The following is a 23062-nucleotide window of genomic DNA, read 5'->3' as shown; positions in this document are numbered from 1 at the left end:
TACATCCATGTAAATGAATGGTTTGGTCATTTCTTCTTAAAATTCATTTTAATATATATACTGTATATATTTACATATTAACTTAAAATTCTCTAATACCCAATGTAAGTGGTTTTCAGTTCATCGTTCTTATTAGCCACATACCGATGTGGTTCACTGTAGTTCAGGAGCAGCAGGGCAGGGGATGGCAGAGAAATGAGTCCCCTACCCATCCCTGATGCAGCATTCACTCCTTTTTCCATCTCTCAACAACAGACTATGCATTCTTTTTTTTCTTTAGTGAGAACAGTTTACCTTAGAAGGATCCTGCACAAATAAACAGTTTGGTTCTTTACAAAGACGGTAACTGGCAGTACCCATTAGCTTTTCCAAACAACAGCTCTGTCTTAACAAATCTTGTGTGTTAGATACAAATACTGATATGCACAAAGACCTAATTTCCTAAAAGAAAAATAGTATGTACAGAATTGCAGCATAATGAATAGAATATACTGAATGCAATAACTTAGTTTTCAGCCAGTTTGATTATACATTGTGGCTCAGTATTGGCCAGGCCAGTTCACAGGTTAAATAGAGAAGAGGGGATCAACCTCTCCCTCTGCACACACTATCACTTTGTTTTGTAGCCATAGACATTGTCAGCATGACTGTCTGTCATATTGTTCCATTAGTGACAAACTGCGATAAAAAATACAAATCCTTACAAACATTGTGTTTTTAAAGCTACTTGTGAAACAAAACAGTGCAATAGGTGCAAGCGCGCCAGTTGTTGACCCTGTGGTACAGCTGATTGAATGGATCGCTATAAGAAGGGATTCGTTGAAGAGCCTCCTGCTGGATATTGTGCGGATGGACCCGCACCCTGAAAGGAAAAGTCAGAGAAGTACTTAGTATTAATGAGGGTCAGAATAAATCCAGTAGCATTAATACAAAATGATCACATCTAGCCTAAAACCCACCAAAGTGTCAGTTCTAATAAATCAACAGTCTATTCAACAGAACTAAAAAAGGAATAATTTAACTGCCTTATCTCTATCAAACAATCTTGGCTCATGGTACTAAAGCCAGCCCCCAGACTAGTTTCTACAGGAAACAATGCCATGTAGCCCTCTTACTAACCAGGAAAGGGTTGCTTGAGACCATAGGTCCAGGCATTGCCTGCCCAAAAGGAGTCACAACAGGCTTAGCCTGGCCAAAGGCTGGAAATCCTCCACCTGAAAGACATGTGCAGTCATTTAGGAAATATAATGGAAAACACACCCAAAAAATGAATTAAAGCAACAACAAATCAAGAAGGACTTCCTTATTTATCACACCTAATACCACAGCAGAATAGAATTACCTAAAAACTGACATATTTTAAAAACATTTAAGTGTAGCAATGTGACAATGTGTCAGTCAAATGCACATGTAATGTTGAACTTCAGTGTAGTTACTAATGCCGATAAGTCTTAACTACAAAATCTACAAAGAGGCATACATACCATTGGGTTGCTGGGGATACGCAGGAGGCTGAGGGAAGGGAGCCTGGCCAGGAAAGGGTTGCTGGAACGTTCCACTAAAGCTGGTGGGGAGGTTGTAGGCTGCAGCATTCCCGAATCCAGACGGCATACTCATGGAGCCTGTGCCAAATGATGCTGCTACACACAGCAGGACAGCAACTGGTTAAAGAAGCCTGTACAAGACTCAACAACACCTAAAGTCATACAACAACATAGACAACACCTTTTGCTTCTTCATTTTATTTTCAAAATTATGGCATTGTGCCACACACACACACACACACACACACACACACACACACACACACACACACACACACACACACACAAAAGTTAGATTACACAAGAGCGGGTACACATCAGCAGAAAAACACAGGGCAGCTATTAATATAAGCAGTTTGTTAGGAAGCAGTATACTGTAGTACCGTAGTAAACTTAAAATAAGTGAGAGGATACACAACATTACAGACAGGTCAACAAGAAAAAAAACACTGCTACAGCAAATTAGGAATTACAAATATATCAATTATGCCATGCAGTAAGTTTGGCCATTGTTACTTTAGCAAGTGAATAACTGCACATGTGATTCTGTAATCAATAGTGTCGTTCCTTCAGAATCTTACAGTGCATGGATTTGTACTTTGTTTAAACACATGCAAATTGTGAATACAGTTGTCTACAGACAAGCCTTAGGAAAAAGGAGGGATTGTCTGAACAAGAGTCAGGCATGAGGCTACAACACTTGCAGTAAGTGTAGCACCAGTGTCTGACCTCTGATGAGCACACAGGAGCACAACTTCCCCACAGCGCAAGTGGAATTAAACTGTGGTAAGTAAGACAGTCAGCTGGCAATTGAACAATCCAATATCTGGTACAAATGCTACATTCAATGCCTGTTAAACAAAGTCAACTACTGCAGCTATAATTGATTGAATAAATGAGTAAAAGCAAACAGGTTCGCTGGTATTGAAATTGATTCTGGGGGATTATTTTCAGTCTAACTGGGTTCATTCACTGAATGAAGCATTTTTATGAGAATCAACCTAATGAATGACTACATGATTTTTTTATGTACATTAGAAAATAAAGTTAGTTTTCATAATTCAATGTCTTCGAAAAGACACACCAGACTTTATTCTTCCTGCCAACTAATAAGAGGAAAATGTTGAGGAAGCCATTGTCATTGAGACTTGTGGGGTAAGATGAGCAATATATACTTCAATTTGTCATAACTATACTTTCAAAAAAACAGAGCACAGCATACAGGTCACTTCATGTCCATCTATACCTCTCTTCTCTTAAACTGCACTTTCTGACTCATCTTTATTTTTTAAATCCTTCAAGGAAACTAACATGTTGTGTGTATTGATATTGAACCTAGTGAGTAGTCTGTTTAACAAAACTGCTTTGCTCATCAGCTCAGGCCTACAAGACACTAGGATGAAATGATGGCCTCATGCTGCAGGAGCCACTCAACCTAGCCCATTGTACCCTATGGTGAATTGTTGATTGCATTAAATGTTGTCATACCTGTATTTCTGGATCTTGATGCTATGCTTACCTCTCCCAACATTTTCCTGATACATGTGAAACAGGAAAAAGGATGTGCTGCCAGAGCAAAATGCAGGAGAGCAAAGGGGAAACAGAGAGCACAAGAGAACCTACCAAAGGTGGGAGGATAACCCTGCCCATGAAGAACCCTCATCAAGCCTGTCCAGCATGGCAAGAGCAATCAGACAGACAACTGAATCTCAATTTCTGCACTTTACTGTATCTTTCATCCCTCATGTGCACACCAGTAAGTGGCAACGCTAGTCCTGCTACCCATTTCCACAGTGAACAAGATGGTATTCAGAACTTTTTTTGTGTGATCATTTTCTTTTCTGCTTGTGTTTGGCACTGTGGCCTCAGGCATATTCATTGCTATGGCAGCCTGGGCAAAGGTTGCCACTTTGGGTGTGCAATGTAACCTAACTCATGATACGCCCATTGTATGATAACATAACACAGTTGCATTTTTTTTTTCCTTCAAATAAAATGATTTTAATATGCACTCTTGTACTAACTTGCTGATTGGGTGATGTTCCATCTGTACTACACAGATACACAAACATATACATAAACACACCTGCTGCTGCTGCCACAGTTGCGGCTCTGCCGTTGCTCTGGAATGGGTTGGTGGGAGCTGCTGCTGGGGCAACTCCAGCAGCTACAAACGGATTAGTTGACTGAGCTGTTGGAGAGAGGAATCAAGTCACCAAACATGAGTACAGAGTGTGAAACAGAACAATAAACTGCTTGATCTAAATGTATTAAATACAAAAGCATTGATTGATGGAGGAGGTTCCATTTCAACATGCCGATGTTTACTGTCAGTGATCTCCCCTGCTCCCACTTCAAATCTCTGGAACATTAATTATCTCCTGTTGACGACCTTTACATAATTGGTGTCTTTCAACCAAACTGTTCATGGCTAAATCCATTTTGCCAAATTAAGCTTTGCATAGAGTTCTAAGAAGTAAGATGATAAAATGTCCAAAAACCTGCTGTAATTTTAGAGCATATACAGTCAACATTTTTCAAAACAACTTTATAATCAAAGTGCCAAAATGACCTGTGAGCCAGCTTGGCTAAAAAAGGAACAATAACTCTTGTAAAGCTTATCCATGTTTGACACAACATGATGATTTTTCAAAGCATGGAACTTGCTACAGATTGATGATCCATACACATATTCTCTGAACACATCTGCAAACTGTTCTTCACATCTCAACCATGAAGGTCCTCAAGGAACCCCACAAAGGTACAAAAGTTGTAAATTGTCTAGCTAGAGTTGCCTAAAGTACACTGCGCCTCACCCCCTAGATTTCTGTATCATTACCGATATCAATTTGCAAGCACAATAAGAAGCAAGAGAAAATGCAGGTTCACTCACCTCCAAAACCTTGAGCCATGCCAGGCAGGGCCTGCTGTGCTTGTGCTGTTGACACCCCAGCCTCTGAGCCAAACAAACCCCTGCAGTGAAACAAAATCAACACACCGACTCATCGGGGAGCCAGCAAAACAAGAAGACCAGAGACCACTGCATAATGCTGTATGATAGACAGTGTGGTCACTGTATGTCTCTATGTCAAGTTGCTTTGGATAAAAAAAGTTACTTTGCTGGTGAAAATTTCCAGCTAGCTGTGACTGCATTCTAACTGTATTCTGGCACATTGGTTCACATCCATCAGCTATTATATCCCTATGTTCCAACAATCAGGTGAATAATTTAGCTGTAAACATCTTCAATAAGCTAAATGCATCAACTTAAATGAATAAATAAAACAATTTTTGGATTGTACAATAACAGCGGGCGTACTGTGGTGTGTATATGTGTTTTGCATAGTCTCACCCTTGTGAGGTGCTGGTGGTGTTGTAAACACTGGTGGCAGGGGCTGAGGAACTGAAGACAGTGTCAAGCTCAGCTAGAGCTGCATAGCGGTCCCCCCCTGTTGGCATCGCTGGATGCTTCTGAGGCAAACCACCCACTCCTGCTGCTGCTGCTGCTGCTGCTGCTGCGGCGGCGGCTGCTGCTGCTGCGGCTGCGGCTGAGCTCACCCCCCCAGGAATACCACCTCCTGCAATAGAAGCAAATATGAGCAGAGCCGGGTTCAGTCCACATCACTTCAACTAATCCAGGAGGAAAATTCAAATTAGCTGCCGGAGATAGCCACCATTTTCAACCTACTAAAAATAATGGGGAATAAATGTTCAATCATTAGGAAATTTGCGTTTTCTAGCACAGAAACACAGGTTGTAATATGAACAAAATAAACTAGTACCAGCCCAGTATAATTCACAGATGCTCGAGTGCCAGAATTCTGACCATGTGACATTAAAACTCTCCAATGAAACCAGTACATAAAACATTCTTTAAAGCAAGGAGGTATTTCCACCATGTGCAGTGGCCTGTTACACAGGCTGGTTCCATAACAATGAGGCCAGGAGACCGATTTGAAAAAAACAAGATGGTGAGTAGATGTTTTAGATGTTTGCTAGAAAATGTAAATCAGTCCTGTTTAAAGAGCGATTGCGGCTGTCCCTGCACTGGGAGGAAGACTCATTGGGACTTAAATCTATGAGTTAGGGTTAGGGAGTACAAATGTTTTTAGTTGTGTCAACTTCCTTTTTCAGTCAACCTCTATCCCTACAATTGTGATCTATGAAACAGGCTAGGCAGGAGAAGTTTACCTTGCTCTGTTATGGCAGAGCTAAACATGTTATCCAGGTCAGCCAGGGCTGCGTATTTATCGGCAGGGACGCTAGTACTCTGTACAGCATCTTTGCCAGCTCCTGTGGAGTTACTCTGGGAGGAGGAACTGAAGGATCCAAAGTCAGCACTACACGATTTGGGGAAGTTGTCAAAATTTGCAAAACTGGCATTTGCTAGTCCCCCTGAGGCGCTACCTGTATGAAAGAGAGAGATTAAAAAGTCATAAGGGGGACCTTGATTGTTGGATTTGAGTGACAGCATTAACATGGTGGACAGGGAGAGAAGAAGCTGCATGGAGGGTAAAGTTGGGGTGGAGTTGGGCTAGGGCTGGGATACCTTAATTATCGATAGGATAGATAGCAATACTTCTAAAAGAAGTCCGCAATGCTGCACTATGCCGGCTCTCCAATAGTCTATGAACCTGAAGAACGCATTAAATTAAAATTTCTTTATGTTAGAGACATATGATGTACAGAACAGCATCTTTCTTGCATGTCTCAGTTACATAGGAGTTCAGCACCATACTGTGGATCAAGGGCGTTACAAGCAAAACCAACCAAAAAGTATTTAATGTGACATGGAAAACAGCTGGATAGTTCAATGGAAAAGACTGTTAGTCTGCCAAAACCATCCCGTAGGCATAACTGAGCTTTGTAATGAGTAGAGTATCAACCAGAACCCAGATTGTTACTGGGCAAACAGTAACTGCTTAGAATTTTACCACTGTAAATACCCATATATGTAATTTGTTTCACATAGTATGTGTATGTTTGGCCACCATGCTAATTCAGGCACTTCTCTTGCTCTTGTTCAATGTCTCTAAGAATGCTTGCAGGTAAAAATTCAACTTTCTTTTCAGATTAGGGTTATTTATACTTAACCGCTTAATGGACAATAAGAATTTTGACAGAACAGTACTGATACCATCAGTCAAACAGTTAAAATCTCCTCGGACAGGATAGAGACATGTTTGTATTTCTAAATAAAAACCAGAAGACAAGCTTTCTACTATGCAGATGACTGATGTTGTTCTGGCCCATTTATTTTACTTTGATGTTTAATGCCAGGAATATGTAAATATATATATATATAAATTTAACCAAATTATTTACCATAAATAATTAATGGTTTAGACCTCAAGGGCATAGTGCTCTTGAGTTTCCTAATTATTGTAAAAGGTAAAGGGTATGTTAAAAATAGTACAGTGACTATCCGATTATACCATGTTTAAAAAAAAACATTAAACATTATCAAAAACAACATTTTGATTCTTTTCTTTATTCCTTTTTAATTCTATACCACTTAGCTCTTATGTCGTTCCATTTGGTTGATTCTCCACAGGCATTCTCAATAATAGCAGCAACCATCAAAGCGTATTATCCCTGTTTTTAACCAGTGAGATTGTCAACTGTGATGCAGAGTTTCAGACACAAAAAGAGCTACATGCTGAGACACACATTACACCCAGAGATAGGAGGATCAGAGTGACTACACGTTAGAGGCGGTGGAAAGGGTGAAAGCTGTTAAGAGGGCAAGCCCAGAGAGACTTACTGTGTGCACCCTGGAGAGGCAGAGCAGTGGCAAACTCACCCATACTGCGGCTGGATGAGAGCACAGTGAACGCTGGCAGCCAAAAATCAAAGAAGGAGGGAGGGATGGAGAAATGGGGCAGTGAGCAATGTAAGACAGGGCGGAGAAACAAAGAAAAGACGTCAACCAAACCAGAGGTAAAAAATTAAAAAGCATGAAGTCAAAGCAAATCAACTGATGCCGAAGCAAAGGATGAAAAACACACGAGACAGAATGGACAACTGAGACCAGATAGCACAGTCAGTCAGTGTCTGTGAGAAAGGGATTATCTTACAAAGCCACAAGAGAGAGGGGGGCTTTATCATCAGGCAATAGGCATGCTAAAGAGATCACTGTGCAGCTCTGCATTAAAATTGTTACCAAACTGGATGTCCAGCAGAGGGCACTGTAGTATACAACATTTTCCTGAGACTAAGCCCCAATTACATTTTTTTAGACCACAATATATCAAATTAAAATTCCAGCTTTAGGTACAAAGCATACATTCTATTAAATCACACAGCCTGTGTGTTTACATTATTGTTAAATCTCTAGTATAGTAATAAAATATTCCTATAGGTTTATCCACGATGTGGTTACGGTGCTACAGCACAAACAAACCTGTTGTACTACATGTCCTGTACTGTCTACCTAATGACTGCACAGTGATCTTTACCTCGTTGGTCAGTTTAACTATTAGAAATATAACTAATTCAGAATGTAGCATATTCTACAGATATTTGATATTATAAGTTTAATATAATATTAATAATATATAAATATATTAAGTTTTATGCCTTAGGCACATACAATGTGAACACACATCTTATGTGTTCACCTGCAGTCAACAGCAATTAACTGAGCTAATGAAAACAAATATGCATTAGCAGTTTTTTCCCAAACTTGCACATTCTGTTAAACTTGCTAGTTGTAAAACTAATGCACAGAAACCTTTCAAATTTGACACTGGATGAATGGACACTGCACATATGGAAAGTTCTGGGAAGCAGAGGATATGTGTGACGCCAAATGTTGATGACTTGACAGAAGACATGACTGACATTGTGCTGCATTTGAAAAGGTTTTTGTGTTTAACCTGTATGTACATTCTCAAGTGTCTGTGTACACAAAATTATACAAGCTCATGTCTTATCAGAGTGATTTGGATGTGTGTTGTTTGTCCAGTGAAGAGAACTTGCTCTACCTGTATTTGAGGGTTGGAATGGGACGTGGGGTGCGGAGGGGAAACCACCTGTCGACCCAGAAGTGCTCCCGAATGCATCAAAATTTGCAAAGTCTGCATTTGCGTTGGCATTCTGTGCCGCTGGAGGTGGTGTCAGGATGAAGTTCAGACAGATGAACAAAAAGACACAATGAGAGGATAACAATGGATGAGATAATAATAGAATGGATTTATACATATGACAGCCAAAGGCATGGATGACAGACCGCAGAACAAATACAATGGATTATGTGCTAAATATGAGAGATAATCATAGAGTGGTGTAACATAACAATAACATGCATAACAGCTTTAAAGGCAGGCAGGATCGTCTGACATTTACACTCTCCCATGAGATGCTGTCTGGACTCCATGCTGAGCACATATGAGACCGAATGTGTGTGTTTAGGACTACACAAATCATACAACTTAGAGGTGCACATCTGTGCTCATGTTTGCTATGTAGAGATGTGTGGTTGCCACTTTAGTCACTGCATTAAGGGCAAGTCTTGATGACTCTTTGAGGGGGAAATGAGAGGACATTATTCGCCATGGGAAGCAAACACTAATAGCCCTATGTTGTAGACATTAGTAATCATGGAGATGTTTCTGTCCATAGCACCTCTGATATCAATCTTTATACCAAGGCCACTAAGGATTCTGATTTCTTGGAAGGTGTGGATTAACTTTTAGTACTCGATGGCTTAACCGGACCACTATCACATAGGTGTTAGTTTGGTGTCTTAAATAAATGTGCTAATATTAAACTGTAGGTAAAGACAGTAGCAGCTGAGCCTTAGCTTAACAGACTTGAGTTATTTGTGTAACCATCAACAACAGCTGAAAAAAAGAATAAACAGCTTCTCAGTGAGAAACACACAAATGTAGTTTTTAAATGTGTATCATATTTGCCTGAATCTGAAAGTCGGCTTAAGTAGAGGAGCTAAATAATGCTAGTCATGATGATGCAGGAAGCACTGATGCTGCAAGCCTGATGCTGGAAGCCTGGGCAAAAGTGGCCAGAACTGGAGAGAAAATAAAGAGATGTGGAGAAGTCACAGGTCAGAGTGAGGGAGTGTGAGAAAGACAGCAAGAGCGCAACGTGTGTGTGTTTGTGACAGAGGGAGGGGGAAAACAGTGGCAGCCAATGTAAGGTCGACAGAGAGTGCTGTAACATTATTTCTGCTGTTTTAATAATGTCATGTAGCAGAACACATTGCTGCTATCTGTTCTTAAGATTGACAGGAATCACTGATATTTCTCTTCTCTGCTTTTAAAACTTGTGAACCCCTTCCTGTTCAGCTAGATGCCTAGCAAGATGCCTAGCAATGCCTCAGTTCTGAGTCGCAGGTACTATATTTTATGATTCTTAAAATAGGAAAGCCAGATCAAAATGAACCATTTATATGTGTAAATTGATGACTGATATTTTTGTTTTAAGTGACCATGGTATAAGCAGGTTTCCCCAGTATCCTCCATTGCAATCATGGAATATACAACTTGGAGGATATCATCCCACACATAATGTATGGCCACGTTTCTCAGTCATGGGGGAATGTGACTGCTGACATTTTGGAGATTCTGCCACAATGTATAAGAGGTGTGAATTAGAATGCAACATCATTCAGCATACGTCCGTATCTTTAAGCACCTTAAACATTTTAAATGGAAGCAACACCATTACTTTATGTCTAGTATTCACACCGTTTGCCTGACTGTTCTACTCCTTCTAGATAAACATGTCTACATGTACATATAAACATTTTTAAAGTTTCAGATGAAACTGATCACATTTTTCCTCCAGACAATGAAGGTAATTTCACCAATAAACACCTGTATTTGGAGGTAGGAGTTATTGCTAATTTCTTCTGTATTCCCTTACTGATTTGTTCCTAGTATATCAATTTCCTATGTTTTTTTGTATGACATATTGATTTTCAGTTTTTTTCTTTTTAGACATTCAAGCAGTCACTGTGTTCCTTACTTGTGTGGCTGTTGAAATGTGCAAAGTTAGCAAAACTGGAGCTGGCGCCTGCGTTCATGTTAGGCGGGGCAGCAAAGATGTCTCCACCCAAGTCACTGAGGAGGTCGAACTTCTTGTCGTGGAACTGCTGCTGATGGATTTGTCCACGGCTCACCACTGGAGACTGGTGAACACAAGAGATGGATTAGAAAAACTGCAGGCATGTGTAGGTGAGTTACATATGCCTTTCTGAAAACTAAAAAGACAAGAGAGTGGCCTTCTGAAAAGCAGACGAACAATGTGTCTGGCAGTCTCTATGTATACAATGTGTCTTCATACAGTGCATGTATAAGCATTTATCACAAACGTAATCTATCTCGTGCATATTCACACAACAATACACCCAATTTAAAATAATGGCTCTTAAAAACATATCCTCATACTATTGGTGTGGATGGATTGACACAGTTTGATTAATACCCAGATGTGCACTAATTAACAGTATGCAAAAATAAGAAGATTGTACGTTATGGATAGGTGGTAATCCAGTATTCTGGGGTGTATGAAATTAGCAACAGTGTCCATTTAATTACCATCAGGAAAAGATTCTGCTATGCAATGTGTGCCTATATATAATAAACACTTCGAGAGTGTTTGTCCAGCACCACTTTCTGTGTGAGAACTTTTTGTAATCATTGTAAATTGTAAATACATAAGTTGTCAAAAAAGACTAACTATTTTGAAGTAATGATAATTGCATGTCATGGAACAGGTGGGGAGTGCAAGCAAGTTGAAATCTCACCTGATTTGGTGGGGTGTTCTTGTTGAGGTGTAGGGAGGGTGCTGACTCCCCCAGCAGGGATTTGAGTGGTCTAACCTCCGGGGTGCTGCTGGTGCTGCTGTTTGAGGAGCCAGAGATGGAAGCATGGACTGATGCTACTACCTTGGCCTGCTCAGGAGGTACGTACCTGGGAAACAGTTCACATCATGAATTAAATTAGACTACATCACAGTGGTACCATTACTGGTGTGTGTATTTGTGTGTTACAGAAGAGTGGCCTTTGTGAGTGAGAATGCCTGTCTGCAGCAAATGGGGCATGTTGAGTCATGCGCCACTCATTGCTCTCATTTTGGTCAGACAAAAATACTACTACCCAATCTCATAGGTGTGTTAATCTAATGGCCGACTAGCTACATAGTCTAAATGATTACCTGTCCATACAGAAAAAGAACATTTGTGTTAGTTAGGTGTGATGGTAATAGTCATCCCTTTTTGTTTCTAATGGTCTGATCAGCCATTATATATGTCTTCCTCTTGTTAGGGCAGTTAGTTGAATTAATGTCTTGTTTTTTAAGTAGAGCTCTGTTTGGTTGACTGCTTTTAAGTGCCCAGTTATTTACAAAATTTTCTTATTTTCATTCATTTGAATTTTTGGCATGTTTTTGGGTGAAATAAAACCAAGCAGTCAAAGGACAAGGAGCACATGTTTACTTGTCAAACAATTGAAAAGTAAACACGTGCTCGCTGGTCCTTTGACTGCCTGGTCCCATAGTGATATGACTTTTTTTGTGGAGTATAACTACATGAACCAACATCCACACTAATATTTACTTTTAACAACCAATCCCTAATTTGCATCTATCAATAAGACACGCACTTGTTGGTATGGTCTTCCCTTAGTTTCATTTGTCTAAAATAACTGCTCTCATTAGTTATGGCACTCAACAGTCACAATGCACTAGTAAGAATGTCAAACCTCATACATATTTGAAAACAATTAAACCTATGACTTCATGGAATAAGTAAATCTTGCACATGAAGCAGCTTTACTGTACTGACCTACATTCTGTGCATTTAAAGAAGGTTATCTGGAGGTTTGCTTGAGGCTAACTGCTATGAGATGCCTGTGAGACATTCCAAGCCAGAGAAGTAAAAAAAAAAAACAAAAAACAAAAAAAAAAAAACATAAAGAAAAGCTACACATCTACACAGTGCACCTTGTCAGAGGATTGTTCATATCTTTGCACTGTCAGTTTGAAAAACTGACTTACCATCGCTTCTTCTCGTATTTCTCTTGAAGGAATTCCTTGACTTTCTGTGGTTCTCTGAAGTCTGGTACTGAGGAGGTTCTGTCATCATAAAGGCCAAGCCAGATCTGTTTACATACCTAGAACACACAGAGTAACAGAACATGTGATTTTTGGTACATTATTATAGTAAACACAGCTCCTTACAAGTGCACAGCTGGTCAACTTTCACAATTAGCCATTTAAGTTTTAAGCCAAAGGAAATGAAAAAATAAATCAGCTAAGTTCAAAGTAGCATTGACTAATAATTTAAAACTAACTAACTAACCATGTGCAAATTTATGTGGTGCACTGGACAGATGAACACTTTGCGTTAATGGTTGCACTGAAGGATGGCGCCATGTTTGAGTCTAGCATGAGTTGGCCCCCATGTTAGGAAATACAGGTTGACCATAGTCACTCTGTGTAAATCAGTGTAAGTCTCACCGTAGCCTTATAACTTGGAAACTAGCATTCCTTAAGTATTTGCCTAATCCTGTGAAGAGAGATTTATAGGCTTCAAAAGTGTGTACACTCAGTATAGGGTGCCTTAATGTAAATGGAATGATGGTGCTGCAAGAGCGAGAATGGCTTTTTTGTTGCTCATATGCTGCTGCTGCTGCTATCTCTTTAGCTCGCTTTGGTGCACATGCTCACGCATTCACAGCTCTTCACAGTCTTTCTTTTTCATCAGTTAGATTTTTAAACTGCAGTTGCTGAAAATATAAAGTGCACCTTGTTGTATGAATTTATTCTGTGCCAAGAGCTCTCTGTGAAAAGACAAAAAGCAACTTGAATACAGTAGTATTTATATAGAAGCCTTGAAGGACATATGCATCAGCTCCAACCTTGAGTCTCCTGCATGTCTGCCTGGCCTGCCACTTTGCTACAGCTTTTAATAGGCTGTGCTTCCCAGGTGGTATTGCTCTATTTCATACTCCGTTTACCAGAAATGGTTCTTGAATGATGATGTACTTTGGTTCTTCTGTGCTGTACAAATATGGGGTGCTTGTGGTTATGATGGATAGGTGAGAGCTGCAGGTTTTGAAAGACAAACAGACGTTGCATTGTTCAAAACTATGTATGTATCAATATAATTCATTACATTTTTGCATAAAAGTGTAACTGGGTCACTGAAATGTATTGCACCTTTTAACAGTAGAGCTCAATTATGACAGACTCACAGTCTATTATGGCTAACATGTTAACAAACAATTGCACACATCCAACAGCCACAGAACATATTGATCCCAGCGAAGTCTATCTGGCCACCTGAAGAAAGTAATGCCATAAAATTCACCAGCCTTCCAGTACTGATTTGGTCAGAAAATATGTGGATCTTATTTGGCTTTCCTAATCAGCTTGTTGTCAACTGTGTCATCTGCCGGTTTGTGGTGGCCAGGTAGTGTGCAATAGGTTTATTAGAGTTTGTATAGTGAAAACAGCTCGTTGACGGTGCCAAATACAAGGCTGATAAGAGCTGTAAGGATCAACCAAGCAATAAGTGTTTCTTCAAAATAAATAACTGTGGGTTATAGAAAGTAACACCCCTCATATTGTACATAATCATTAGATTCAAGCCACAATATCTGAATAAATACAGCTTTGAAATGAATGCATTTCCATGTGAATTCTTGTTGCTTTGATGCATTTACACAATTAAGTCCACATTCTACTGTAGAAAAGAAAAAACTGAGCCTAAAAATATTATCATTATAAATAATAATTTGTAATACTGCGATATTTTTAAATAAAATACTTAATCTTCCCAAATGAACTGTCCTGTCTCAGGAGTGAGTCTTGTCCTAGTATTAAAAAAAAAAAAAAGCCTCTATGTTTTCCTCAGAAAAAAAACTTTCAATTCAAATTTCAAATATTTTGTACTGAGTGAATCATTTCTGGACCAAGGTAACTGGGCACAGTTTTTCTTGTCAAAGACCGAAATATTTGCATGATGATGCATAATGATGTATGGATTCTCACATAACATATAACCCGATTTCTGAGAACTGACCATTCAATTTGATTTTCATATTGTCAGTTAAAAATATAACAGACATATACAGCAAACAGGATAAAACAGCAATGGTACAATGTCAAGCTAAACTACACGGACAGTCTGTAAAGCAAACCTGCTAAAGCAGTGGGAAAGTTGACCTCAACCTTAATTAACAACTGTGACTGTGTAGATAATCGCTATGCTTACCTCATTGCCATGTTTTTGTAGGAACTCGATTTCCTGTTGCGTGAAGGTTGTCATGGAGATGGACTTGACTCTGTGGGGTGGATTCAGTCCTCGTCTGTAGGTGAAGAAACAGAAACAAGGGTCAATTTAATTTGAAGACACTGTACACAAAAACCTCATCTGGACATTCTCCAGATGCCACCTCTCAGGACAAGGCCATTTAATCAGCAACGATCTGACTGGCTGGTGTGCGTAACTGCGGAGAGAGAGAGGGACAGCAGTACAGAGGGGAAATGACAGAGACAAATAATGACAGAGACTGCTATTGACTGAACTGAGGTTGTCAGCACAGTAAAAGAATGAGCAATCTCCCTTAATATAGAAACTTCCATTATGCAGTAACACCCATTAGCCCACACTAGCCCTACTCATTTTCCTGAGCAGGTCACAGCTCATGCCACAGCTCATGCCACAACGGGCCAAATTAAAAATGCCTAGTAACTGTAATTGTTAAAAAGAGCCATCATTAGGCTTTTATATTAAGCTCCAGGCCTGTTTGCCTGCATATTTTTCCCTGGACCAACCAGTAAGTGAAAAATAATGTCGCCACCTGCTTTGACTGTGACCAATCAGTATTTAGCATGCAAGCAGAATGCTTTAACTGCAACCAAAGTCATCAGAATGAGGAAAAGACTAATTATTGCTGTAAAGTCTAATACCGAATTCTATCCGAGTGCTTTCCACATTAACTTTTTGTTGCTAGCAGAAAATGTCTGTAGCCATTAACCAAGTCATAAATTCATCTCTCATACTATGACAAAAAAACATCACCAGCAGTCAATTTAAATACTTAAATACTTTTTTGCAACAACTTAAGTGTCAAGTAGAGTCAAATAGGAGCCATAAGTCAGATATCATTAAGATAACTTTTAAATTGTCTAGAAATTGCGACCCAAAGCATCTTTTTACTCCATTTCTACACTGGCAAGCATGTCAACAGCACAACAGCAGCAGCTGGATTCAGTGTCTACAGTGGATTCATTCATCGACAGTACTGAAGTGTAATGAGGAGCATTTTCACAGCACTCACAGCCCAACAAACAGTGAATGGATCCATGTAAAGTAGGACGAAAGTAGATAATACACAACCAGCATAGCCCTTATCAACCTAAAATTATACATGAATTCAAACACACCAACATGTTTTAATGACACAGTGACGTAATGACATGACAACCCATTTTAGGACACACAATTAAAAGAAGTAAAATTCAGCACTAATAGGCCGAGAACTAATTACTTGTACTCAAGTCTTATTATAACAAGAATCACTCCAATATTAACCCCTGCCGATGGCTGAATGTGTTCAGTGTATTCTGCCATACACGGAGTTAGTGTTTCAAAGGACCTTCATAAATTGTATGTCTAAATGGAATATGGTGATGTTCAGGCCTTTTTTACCATTAATTTGTGTGTTTTTTGTTCTGTCCTGGACTGAACTCTCAAAGGGTGTGTAGCAGTGGAGCAGGCCAGAGCTTGTCAAAAACATGTTTAAGTCAGGCATCAAATACCTTATCCATTCTCTGTGCTCTTAAATTCTGTTCTGATGTTTCTGTTACTTCTTCTGTCCTGAAATTATTAAAAGGCAACACATTTCGTTAAAAGGCTACTTGTCTATAGAGACAGAACACAGAACTTACATAAATGAATTTAGGATTATCAAACTATTACTGGATGCCCACTGAGGTTAGATACTTACACTGCTAGCATAAGTTGAATAATTTGGGGATATTATACTTTTGGCCTGTACATTACTTTACTCAATTTTATTCTTGACATAGTATTTCAATACAAATCAAGTTAGATCTACAGCTAGTAGTCTACACCTGATACCATTTGACTTTTACTTGGTCATTTTCATAAGGTCGTCATGACAACTCTCTAGGAAATGAGATCCACAGTGTCACAATTACAAACACAATGTTATACACACACAAAGGAGTCAGATCCTAAAGGCAGTGAAATACTAGACATGACTGCTAAATTATTCACTGCTGTCACCCCTTACAGAACTTGTTCTCATCTCCACCAATTCTTTACACATCCGCTGATCAGCTGAATGTACCGCAAAGTGTTTCAAACAACAATTATATTTATGACAATTAGCTCTGACAAGGAATAAAGTAGCCACAACTTAGTCCACACATTGTATGTGAACCTCCAAGTAGCTGTGTCAATTCACATTCAAAGACCATGTGTCTATTGAAAATGCTGTCCATATGCCCTCACCTAAAATTGGAACAGCTCCATGGGAACTACTAGGGCTATTTCTAAGGTAGCACCTTTATCATCTTCTATCCAGTTATATTATGCTGGTATCACTTGGAGAAGACAGATAAGGTCAAAAAATGCCACAGACCTAACAGAAAATAACTGCTGTATTTCAACATCTGCAGGATTTACCAGGGAAATCAGAAGCTGGTTAAATACCCTAACCATAAAGACAGGAAAATGATAATGAATCAATCAACAAACTAGAATTACTGCCTCATGGTTGTATGCCCCCGCCAACCAGTTATGTTGCAGTTTACATTCATGTTTGTCCAGACTCATAATACTGTATATGTAGTGTAGTAAGTCTTTAATATAAGGTTTTACATGTATTTTGTTATAATTAATATATAAATTCTTAAGTTTTGCCCAAATACATGTTTTGTAAGGTCACAATGACCTTGACCTTTGACCTCAAAATTATAATCAGTTTATCCTCGAGTAGTCCAAGTGGACGTCAGATGTAATGAAATTCCAACCAGGCGGTTCCTGAGGAGAGGATGGATGAATGAATGGATGGATGGATGAATGAATGGATGGATGGATGGATGGATGGATGGATGGATGGATGGATACGGCTGTTGCTGACGCGGAGGCATGATTTAAAAAAATAAATCAATAAATAAAATGTATTGGTTGCATTGCACATTCCACAAAAAAGACATTATGGTTGTTAAAATTTTAATTTTACAATTATTAGTTGCATCTCTAGTTGGATTATTGAACATTTTTAGATTATTGAAGCAATAAACTAATGTTGCAAATAAATGTATCCGCAGAAAAGCAGAAGAAAAGAATGTGTGAATGAGTCTCTGTGTATTTGAGCTTCAATGTGTTTTTCAGCACCCTGAGGTAGGTGAGTGATCAGATCCTAGTCTCATGAAGGTGAAACTGGGTCAAACACAGGGAGGAAGTTCCATTGCCCTTAAGGCCTAAATATTATGGCAGCATCTCTACCCAGTTGTCCAATTAAGGAATTCTGATAATGGTTATTTTGTTTTTGTTAGTTTACTGTATTTTACATTAAATACATTTCTGCCACTCTTCTTTAATTCAAAGCCTCTCCCAACTTTCAAAAGTCTTATCCCAAAACTTGTAGAAGAGGGAACCATCTTATAATTGGGGTCTTTTATATCCAGTGACTGTGGTTTACGACAGGCAATTCCTGTGTTCTAGATTCTAGTCTGGTACAGAGCCCAGCAACACAATGTTATGGTCCTACAGACCCCCACACCCTCTATTTCTGCTGGTAAAGGAGCTATACAATTGTGAGAGTGTTCAGTGACAGTATGATATTCATAGGGAGAATGAAATGACAGCAGTAAGTATTAATTTGTTAAAATAAAGTAATAAAATTACTTCTTACAACACAGTATTGTACGCATGAACAATATCTGTAAAGCACTGATTAACAATTTAATCAAGCCATTGCTCAGCTCCAGTTTCCACGTTCAAATTTTACATCATTACAGTATCACATATTGCACAGTAAAATAATTATGACCTAGCCGCTACTGTACATCAGACCAGCTAAGCCACGGGAAGTCAGTTCATTTGCATAGTGCAAAACCCCCAGGGTGAGAGAAACTGGCAATGTTAAGTCTCAAAAGAGATGAGAGGCTATGCACCAGCCTTCACTTTGCTGCTCTAAGTCCCTATCAAATGGATGTCTTTTACACATTCAACAATTGTATTAATTACCTTTTATATAAGAAAATGCCTCTTCATAATTTCAATATCTCAGTACTTAATCAGCATATATATCAAGTTACAGCATCAGCAATTTGTCACTTTTACAGCGCAAATTTTGAAGAGGTCAAATGTTGTCAGGGACACAAGGAAATCAAACATCCATTGTTTTAGAGTTCAAGTCATGTCTGCTAAAATGCTGTTGATTAATATTATCATGAACATTTGGTTTCAGTGGCACCTCCCCACCTCTGTGATGTTCCTAGTTACTGTTGCAGCCATGCTTTACTCAGGAACAGATAGGCCATGTGGGGTTACTTCCTGCTATAAGCAAATCTCCAGATAGAGTCATTGTGAGTGCTGTACCTCCTGGGAAGGCCTCCACCTTCACAAGGAATGTGTTTACATAGCAGATTCCAACTCCACCCATTAAACTACCACAACTATGGGGGCAAAAGTGTCTTAAAGTAGGTAGTCGTGCCCCTAAACAAGTAAACACTGTTACTGCACAACCTGCAAATTTCATAAATCAAAGACCACTTCTAAGATTGCCTTAGTAATGTCCCTATCTTTCACATGTTTAGGACTTAAAAGACTCTTTTTGAACCAGTAACACAATATTTCATGGTAAATGGAGGATATATACAGAGATGGATGTCTGTGTTGAGGGGTTTTGTTCTGTGCCTTGTGGAGGACAAAATATTGTATATTATACACTTTTTTATTCATAAAAAAAAAAAATCATAGTAGTAAAATAACGAAGACAATACATTGAGTCTGAGAATGAATTTTTAGGTACTCTCTTACAATGCTCAACAACATTGCCTCTCTAGAATTAAAAAGGAAAGTGAGAGGCAGACAGTGACCTCTCTGCCACTTCCTGTTGCACATATAAAATCACATGCTGCTGATGTTGCAGCACGGTGAGGCCATACCACTTCCTGAGCCTACAATCACACCAGGCTTCCTGCATACATCTGACAGACATCAATCCTTTCAAAACCCACACCCTTCTGCTGGGATGAAATTTTTTCTAGCCCCCACCCCGCCCCCAGCATGTTTTGTCAAAATAAAAAGTGAGTGAGATTTGCAGCAGAAGAGAACATGGGAGGAATTGTGATCTCAAGCTATAAAAGAACTCAATTAACTCACATTACAGACTTTAACACTACGGGGTGAGCAGATGGGAATTTCACAGTGGAGTCCTTGCAAACCCACTAGTGAAGTGAAATGGAGGGCAAGCTCTACCCATCAGCAAGCACACAATTAATCTCATTCTTTTCAGTACTACAGTAAATAACCTTCAAAGTGGAGACAGCTAAAACAGTTTGCACAGATTAAGGTCACAAACCTAGTCAAACAAGGGTGGTATCTTAGGCAAAGTCTGGGGGACTGACCATTTTAAAATGTGTCAAAGCAGTCATCTGTTCCTCTGTCGACTATTAAAACTAAAAGGTCATCAGTAGAGAATTACTGATTGAGCAACAAATACCTTCCCTTTCCCCTGCAAAATTATTAGAATTATCGTTGCCAAATGGACAATGGCAGGGTTATTTCCATAAAGCATTAAGACAGACCAGTGCAGGCTGTTGGCAGTGTGAATGAGCAGAACAGGATGGACAAATGAACAGCTTATTAAAATACCTGCTAATAGGCCACTGTCAATTTGCTATTCTTAAGTGTTTTTAATTACACAGGCTTTTGTTACATAAACATTATTTATATGTTTACAATAACCAAGATAAACTATTTGTGTGAAAAGATTGGATTCAGAATTTCAAATTTAAAAAGAAGGGAGAAACTGAACTGTGAGTTTTTTTGGGGGGCAATTGATGTACTGACAAGTGACAAATACAAGGAAAAACAAATCAACAGAAAGTATCTTAGTAAGGTGTTGGGCCACCTTCTGGTGGCACGTGGTGTTGGGCCACCACGTGCCACCAGAACATCTTCAATGCACATTGGCATTGATTCCACAAGTCTCTATTCTACTTGAGGGATGAACACCATTCTTCTGAAAGAATTTCATTTGGTGTTTTGATGATGGTGGTGCAGAGCACATTCTAACACTCTGGTCCAAGTTTCATAATCATCAAACCATTCAGTGACCCCCTGTGCTCTATGGATATGGGCACGGTCATCTGTTTCTCCACTAATTTTTCAGGTTTTTCCCTTTAATTTGTCCGTATGTGGGCATAATTTGGTTTCCAGTGAACCAAATGTCGATGCAGTTAGAAGAGAAAGCAGAGAAATCCTAATTTTTCTTCAGAGGAGAGTGGTTATGTGCCAATTAGCACAATGTCATGCATTATGGATAATATAAGACTAACATTTCCTCAGAGTTGAATGTCAGTCTGCCATTTATTAGGAAATACCTTTTAAAAAACCTTTAGGAGAATTGTGCATTAAAGTGTAATTAATATATCAAACTACTTCGGATTTCTTTCTAAATCTGGCCAAAATCAGATCTATCTACACACAAAAACATTTTTACCATGCAACATTTGACAGCTGAATTTAGGTGGGATACTTTAGCTGAATAAGAAGAAACGGAATGCTTCACTAATCCCAAATCCCAAGCTACAGATGCTTGGTTACACAACTGCAGAGCAAAGCTGTAAGTCAGGCAAACGCTATCTAAAGTCAAACACCCAGCTACACTGAAAAAATTTCAATGCTGTGGAAAGGTTCTTATGCTGTTATAGGGGTAAACTACTGACATGAGTGAATTCATACAAAATGATTTAGGCAGCCAACCAAAAGAGTGAAAATCATGCCAGTATTTTTTCCTCGATGTACATCTGTTAGAGACTGACTAGTGTAATGCTTTTAAATCTGATACAAAGATACTGTAGATGGCTGAACTATATACAGCATGAATACCGGTACTGCATTATCAGTTCGATCTCAAAATGATGTGGCCTTCACAAACCTGGGTACCATCTTACAACTGTTAGCAATGAAAACAGAATGTTACTGAAAGAAAATTGATAACTTTCAGTGTGGTTCCATTAAGTAATGTTAGAAATAGCAACATAATATAAATCCGACAGATATAAAATGAAACCTCGACCAACAGACAATTAGAACATGTATTCATGTGTATGTGTGTGGGGAGTATACCGTAACCGTTAGTTAGCCAGGTTACAAGGTGGTGCTTGCAAACGTTGCCAACAATTGGTAGTAAGAGTTGTTCACTGACCCTATCCGCAGACCTAGCTTTCAAGTGCCAGAGAAGTTCACTAGCTAGCAGTAAAAGATGAAGTTACCTAGCATCTCGGGTGGTTGCTAGCTTGCTGTGCTGAGCATTGGCACTTCTACGTACCCCGCCCAACAGCACAGCAAGACAATGTCAAAGCTCACACTGACACTACTGGTTACCTATCTAACGTTAGCTAGCGCTAGTTGGCTAACTGGCTTAGGTTACGGTATGTAGCTGAAGCGTGCTAAAACGTTATATCGTGTGCGCCATGTCTAAGCTAAGGTCATCCAGTAACTTAATACTTACAGGATGCCAGAGCAGGAGGTGCAAACGAAGGAGCCCACAGTCATGTTGGCATAGGTTGGGCCGCGCTGGTCGCAGTCAAAGCACTTTCTGTTGGGAGGCAAACTCGTCATTTCTCTCAGCATCTTCAGGTGTTTCTCCTCTTGTTTTCGTTTAGCACTCGCCGCCATGGTGAGGGATATACAGCAGGATTAAATAAAACCGGGGGAGACAGGAGGGTCAGCTACAACTAAGACAAAGGGCTGTGCTTTTTAACGGTTGCCGACCCGTGTTCAAGACAGAGAAGAAATGGGCAGGTCGCTCTGTTGTCACGGCGGCCTCGCGTCTCCTCGAACAAGGAGTTTGAGGCGTTGGATCACGTTCACTAACGGAACAAGAGCTTTACTGCCACCTACTTCCGCCTTCGCTTAAATCCCGTTATACAGACTACACCGCTTCTCTTTGTGTCAGAGCCAAATATGAGTGTCATATATCAAGTACGTTCCAAAATGTTTTCAGCAAATTTTCCCTGAGACACATCTGTTGCGGCAATTATCTAAGGTGACTTTCTTTCAACGTTTTGGTCGCACACGACAGTAATGTTGCTCAAATGTCCTATATGTACTGCGCAGAGCCATAATACGCAGTTTTAACCGGCGTCGACAATTAAGAGTAATTCATGTTCCAGCTATTATCAAATATGTATGTTCGTTTACCTGCAATTATTGGATGGTGAGGTATATTGAAAACATTATTATAGATACGGAGGGCTCAAAGTTATTAGTCCGCGGAATT

The 23062-nt window shown here is 39.4% G+C and overlaps 1 protein-coding gene across 8 annotated transcripts; it reads right to left on the bottom strand.

The window, feature by feature from the left end:
- Nucleotides 1-29: 29 nt before the first annotated feature.
- Nucleotides 30-22648, bottom strand: agfg1a (ArfGAP with FG repeats 1a). 8 transcript variants are annotated; one of them, XM_087172168.1, is made up of 15 exons: nucleotides 22292-22648; nucleotides 14785-14878; nucleotides 12564-12679; nucleotides 11314-11479; nucleotides 10533-10695; nucleotides 8531-8650; nucleotides 7309-7380; nucleotides 5736-5951; nucleotides 4897-5122; nucleotides 4438-4517; nucleotides 3631-3735; nucleotides 3168-3212; nucleotides 1485-1637; nucleotides 1120-1214; nucleotides 30-862 (listed from the first exon to the last, which is right to left on the bottom strand). In XM_087172168.1, the coding sequence occupies exons 1-15, from the start codon at nucleotides 22456-22458 to the stop codon at nucleotides 803-805; spliced, it is 1878 nt and encodes a 625-aa protein (XP_087028294.1). In that variant the 5' UTR covers nucleotides 22459-22648; the 3' UTR covers nucleotides 30-802. The 8 variants fall into 8 exon arrangements, with proteins under 8 accessions (XP_087028294.1, XP_087028291.1, XP_023255472.1 ...); XM_087172165.1 differs by lacking the exon at nucleotides 3168-3212 and adding an exon at nucleotides 13526-13613 and having other exon boundaries at nucleotides 1485-1640; nucleotides 22292-22337; XM_023399704.2 differs by lacking the exon at nucleotides 3168-3212 and having other exon boundaries at nucleotides 1485-1640; nucleotides 22292-22647.
- Nucleotides 22649-23062: the final 414 nt, after the last annotated feature.

Source organism: Seriola lalandi, unplaced genomic scaffold, assembly GCF_002814215.2.
Source record: "Seriola lalandi dorsalis isolate HSWRI2012SDOR001 ecotype SW California unplaced genomic scaffold, Sedor1 jcf7180002052117, whole genome shotgun sequence".
NCBI lineage: Eukaryota > Metazoa > Chordata > Actinopteri > Carangiformes > Carangidae > Seriola > Seriola lalandi.
Note: the sequence above shows the minus strand (reverse complement) of the source record. Positions and strands in the feature narration are given on the sequence as shown.

Coding starts and splice junctions, on each gene's coding strand:
- agfg1a (XM_087172168.1), bottom strand. CDS start 22,458: ATGGCGGCGAGTGCTAAACGAAAACAAGAGGAGAAACACCTGAAGATG. Junction 7,381..8,530: donor ATTCCAACCCTCAAATACAG/GTAGAGCAAGTT, acceptor TTTGGCTGCCAG/CGTTCACTGTGCTCTCATCC. Junction 1,215..1,484: donor GTATCCCCAGCAACCCAATG/GTATGTATGCCT, acceptor CATGTCTTTCAG/GTGGAGGATTTCCAGCCTTT.